The sequence below is a fragment of the Doryrhamphus excisus genome, chromosome 18 (assembly GCF_030265055.1).
Source record: "Doryrhamphus excisus isolate RoL2022-K1 chromosome 18, RoL_Dexc_1.0, whole genome shotgun sequence".
Taxonomy (NCBI): domain Eukaryota; kingdom Metazoa; phylum Chordata; class Actinopteri; order Syngnathiformes; family Syngnathidae; genus Doryrhamphus; species Doryrhamphus excisus.
The window spans coordinates 7976715-7981852 of NC_080483.1; the positions used below are offsets into that span (position 1 = coordinate 7976715).

The 5138-nt window shown below is 45.6% G+C and overlaps 1 protein-coding gene across 2 annotated transcripts; it reads left to right on the forward strand.

Annotated features, from left to right (window-relative positions):
• The first annotated feature begins 591 nt into the window (after nucleotides 1-591).
• sp7 (Sp7 transcription factor) lies at nucleotides 592-2440 on the forward strand. Of its 2 annotated transcripts, none has more exons than XM_058055212.1 (2): nucleotides 592-627; nucleotides 1106-2440. In XM_058055212.1, the coding sequence occupies exons 1-2, from the start codon at nucleotides 592-594 to the stop codon at nucleotides 2438-2440; spliced, it is 1371 nt and encodes a 456-aa protein (XP_057911195.1). The 2 variants fall into 2 exon arrangements, with proteins under 2 accessions (XP_057911195.1, XP_057911196.1); XM_058055213.1 differs by having other exon boundaries at nucleotides 592-612.
• Nucleotides 2441-5138: the final 2698 nt, after the last annotated feature.

Sequence of the window (5138 nt, forward strand, 5' to 3'; positions counted from 1 at the left end):
GTCACGTCTGAGACAGCATTTAACTTTCAGTGTGTTGGAAACCGGCAGAATGGCTTAAACAAGAATAATAATAAAAATCCTGACTAAAAAAAAAACCACAAGCTCAGGCCCGAGTCATGTATTTTTTTACATGATAAATGTAGCCAATGAGCCGTCGTGTTCTTTTGTGATTTTTCCACTCATGACTTGATTTTCCGCTCTCCTGCATTTGATGAACATGAACATTCCAGGTCATTCATCTTGATGGGAAACCTCTGCTGGATGCTACAGTTGGACATGATATGGACTCCTGTGAAACGGATGATGGACGAGAAACCCATTCATGCATCTCATTCCGCAACAAACTTGACATGCCGTTTGTTTGGGGAGGCGGGTTTTTATTCTCATCCACCAATCTGCATCCACCTCCCCCCTTCGTTCCCCCCTTTAAGCCTGTAATTAGGGGGAGGGGAGTGGGGCGGGCTCTTGGAGACTCAAAACACTTCCCCGCGTTGCAGCCTAACTTCTTCCAAACTGTCCCGGGACACTGAGCTGCACCTCTCCCGCTCCCCCCCCCCACCTCAGCTTCCTTTAGGATTTTGTTTCTCAGGGATGGCCGCATCTATTCTGGAGGTAGGGAATCTAATTGTAAGTATGCATTTTTTTCTTCTAGTATGTCAATGCTGATTTAAGGTTCGAGTCCAATAAATGTTGCAAATATGTTGCAGTTTTCTTAGAAAATAAGTTTCTTTGTTGTATTTCATGTCCAAGAAGGGGTAATCTATCATTTTGGCAGCTGGTAAACATATTTATATGGTTAGACTCGTTTCCTAGCTTTGTTTACAGAATAAAAATGTGCTATATGAATGAAACTGTTATGCAAAACATGCATACTGTGCTACAGGTGCACATATTTCTAGGACCTGTGTAGAGGGTTCGAGTGCAGAATGAACAAAGCAGATCAGAGTTTTTAAGCGGAACTGAAGCCAAGTCACAGTGCGTTCCCTCCGCAAGCATAAACGCAGCACTTTGAATCCCGAGGGCACAGGCAGAACCATGAGTTTGGTGTTAAGTTGACACTGACAGAGCCGCCAGACTCATGTCTCATGTTCCCCCCCCCCCCCAGGAAGAAGCACGCTATGGCTCCAGTCCTCTGGCTATGCTAACTGCAACCTGTAACAAGTTCGGCAGCACCAGCCCAGTCAGGGACTCTGCGACACCCGGTAAGAACAGCAGCACCACGCCACTTAAGAAGCCCTACAACATGACCTCCGACCTTCAGACAGCCAAGAACGCTCGCACCGCAGACGGCAGCGGCCTGGCGGACTCCTATAGCGGCTCCTTCACCACAGCTGGAGGCGGCGGACTGCTCACTCCGACTGGAAGCCCCCCTCCCACCACCGGAGGCTACACTACAGAATATAACCCCTTCTCCCACTCCTTCCAGACATCCGTCTCCCAGGATCAGTCCTTGTTAGTGTCCAAAAGCCACGCCACGGCGGACTGTCTCACCAGTGTCTATACCTCGCTAGATATGACACACCCTTATGGCTCATGGTACAAAGCCGGCATCCATCCAGGGATCACCGCCGCCCCTGCTAATGCCACGTCTTCTTGGTGGGACGTCCATCCCAACTCCAACTGGCTGTCAGCGACCCAGCCTCAATCGGACGGCGGTCTCCAAGCTTCGCTTCAGCCGGTGGCGCCTCAGGCTTCCCTTAGCCCACAGTTGCCCAGCTACAGCACCGATTTCACCCCCTTAAACCCAGCTCCCTACCCTTCGGTGGGTCTGGGCTCCTCCTCACACCTCCTCCAGCCCTCCCAGCACATGCTGCCCCAGGACATGTACAAGCCCAAGCCTGTGCAAGGCGCGGGGTTAATTGAGAGTCCCATGGGGTTAAAGCCAGCGAGGGGATCAGGGGGCTACAGTGCAGGTTCGACGCCCTCAAGGTCCTCCTGCGACTGTCCCAACTGCCAGGAGCTGGAGAGACTGGGGGCGTCGGCCGCGTCTCTGAGGAAGAAGCCGGTCCACAGCTGCCACATCCCGGGTTGTGGGAAAGTCTACGGCAAGGCCTCCCACCTGAAGGCCCACCTGCGCTGGCACACGGGTGAGAGGCCCTTTGTGTGCAACTGGCTCTTCTGCGGGAAGCGCTTCACCCGCTCAGACGAACTGGAGAGACACGTGCGCACCCACACGCGGGAGAAGAAGTTCACCTGCCTCCTGTGTAACAAACGCTTCACCCGCAGCGACCACCTCTCCAAACACCAGAAGACCCACGCAGACTCCGCGCTGCAGGGGAAAACCGTGACCGCGGAGGGAGACGCCGACCACCGGAACGAGGAGACGACGGAGCTCAATGTCGGCGCCGGCAATCCCGTCACTGACCCAATCGCCAATGGAGACGAGAAGACGGGGGCGCCCGCCGGGGTGGAAAACAGCAGCGGACTCTTGGAGATCTGACAGATTTTTTTAGAAATGTGCTGGCTTCAAAACAAAACAATTTTATTTTAAATGCAGACAACAATCATTTCATTTCCCCTCGCTTGGACTGTAACCAAGTATCTTCGTGTAAATAGGAGCCTCATAAGAAAACATCTACACACACACACATAGGCATTAAGTACGAGCAAGCATGCACGCAAGCACGAAACAAGAACGTGCGCTCACATGTACAACACATCCACGTTTATTGAAGCCAACACGCATTTTTTTGCCTTTCAAATGAGACCAACCACTGGGGGAAATTGAATCTGCACAGGCAGAAGGAAAAGCGCTCCGAAGCCACAAGAGGAAAGTCGTTTCAGAGCGAGACTTTTGGTCAGGACGGGCGGGCTCTGATGGAGCATCGCATGCCTCGGCACAGAGATCTGATTCGCAGCTGTACTTTGATACTTTTAGACATTCTTGAAGTAATCAGCGCAGTGTTGCCAAAGATACAGTATTTTGCCTTGTAAAAGTGTTTGTTTGCCTCTCAATGTGCGTAATTTAACTTCTTATCATTTAATTTATGTCTTAAATTATAAACATTGCAGGAAAAGGAGAAAGGGAAGGTAAATTAGCATTTAGCATTAATTTAAGACCTACTTTTTTTCTATTTATTAGTTATAAAAAGGAGTTTGGAAGTTGAAGATTTATTTATAGATCTTGACATTTATCTGTGTATAAACTATTTCTATGTTTTTTTTTTTTTGTGAAGTCTTCCACACCGTACATTCTACAAACAAGTCAAGCCCCCCCCCCCATGATATATTTACAACATTTTAAGGTGTGTTTTGTATGTCATTTCTATATGAACTGTAAGCTTCCCTGTCAAGAGAAGAGTTTATGGACTTTCATAGCAGATGTGAAATAGCAGTCTTTGCTTTTTGTATGTGAACTACATGTAAATAGTGAAGCCCACGCTGGTGTACATTTCATAGTGTGGACTTGTGATGAATTATGGTGCTTTTAAAAAGTAAAGACATTTCAAAGCATTTTTTTTCTTACCTAATTTTGTGTGTTTTTAGGTTTGCATGTGGTTCGGCGCTCTGATCCAAACCAAAAAATACTTTGTTAAGAAGCTTGGTGTGCACTTTGGTGCTGTTCACGCCACTATTTTTGTCATGGCACTAGATGCTGTGCAGTAAAAACCATATACATACATAAATTAAGAATAAATATAATGTATATATGGGCGGCACGGCGATCTAGTGGTTAGCGCGCAGACCTCCCAGCTAGGAGACCAGGGTTCAATTCCACCCTCGGCCATCTCTGTGTGGAGTCAGTCACGGCATGTCCGACATGACATACTGAAAAGTTATCTTCCCATTCCGTGTGGAAGTGGTAATTTTATAGCTTCTGACTTTGTCCTTCTCCATTTGCATAAATAAATTATAAAAGTTAAAATAAAGGAAGAGGCTGCACGGCGGTCCACCCTCTGCCATCTCTGTGTGGAGTTCCACCCTCTGCCATCTCTGTGTGGAGTTTGCATGTTCTCCCTGTGCATGCGTGGGTTTTCTCCGGGTACTCCGGTTTCCTCCCACATTCCAAAAACATGCTAGGTTAATTGGCGACTCCAAATTGTCCATAGGTATGAATATGAGTGTGAATGGTTATGGTCTATATGTGCCCTGTGATTGGCTGGCCACCAGTCCAGGATGTACCCCTGGCCCGAAGACCCCCCGCAACCCTTGTGAGGAAAAAACATTAGAAAATGAATGAATGAATAACGTATATATAATATAAAATAAAACATTAAGACAGCTTTTGGGACGTATTACGTGACGTAACTCAAGATGTTTCAAACCAAAATTCCATCTGCTGGGTTAAATATAGGTTTACATTCTGAATACATTCTGCTATAGATGACCTTCGCCTTTCGTCCGAAGTCAGCTGGGATAGGCTCCAGCATACCCCCACAACGCTGATGAATATAAGCGGTATAGAAAAAGGACGGATAGCTCACTCCTTCCCCTTCAAACCCTCCAGCGAGCTTGATGTTGATGCTCTTCTCCAATTTCAGATCAACATTTCCAATAAAAGTGACTGTTTTAGTTTGATTCAGCTACAGAACCCTCTTTCTTCAGTTGTCATTGTTCATTACTGACAAAAGCTAACAACCTAAATCCTCCCTTAATATGCTTCACACACTTATTAAACATATTTTCAGTATAAAATGTATAACTGCTCACCACTACAGTAATCCCTCGTTTACTGTGGTCAATTGGTTCCAGAACCCAACCATGGTAGTAGGATTTCCTATTTTTAAGTGAAATATTTTCACAGATAAGACTATAGAAAACAATCTTCTAAATACGGTTTTTAACATTATTAGAGCCCTCTAGACATGAAATAACACCCCTATAGTCACTTTTACACTTGTATCTCCCAATATAATAGGCAAAATAAAAGAGAATAAGACAAATAAGGCATACAAAGATTAGATATTATAAATATTGAATTTATTTAGCCAGTTTTATGCTCAAAAATGTTCAATTTCAGTATTTATTTTTACTCATAACAGACCTTATTCAACCACAAAACAGCAATGACTTATTAATGAATTTTGAATCATTGATTCAAATATGATTGAAATCAAATGAATCATTTTGGGAACCGTTTGATAGCCGCAAAATGTAACGTTTTCACTTTTTGCATCTCACAGCAACTATGGTGCATT

Bases quoted from the DNA above. Each gene is read 5' to 3' on its own strand.
- sp7 (XM_058055212.1), top strand. From the start codon at position 592: ATGGCCGCATCTATTCTGGAGGTAGGGAATCTAATT. The intron at 628-1,105 runs GTAAGTATGCAT...CCCCCCCCCCAG, and splicing joins TGGAGGTAGGGAATCTAATT to GAAGAAGCACGCTATGGCTC.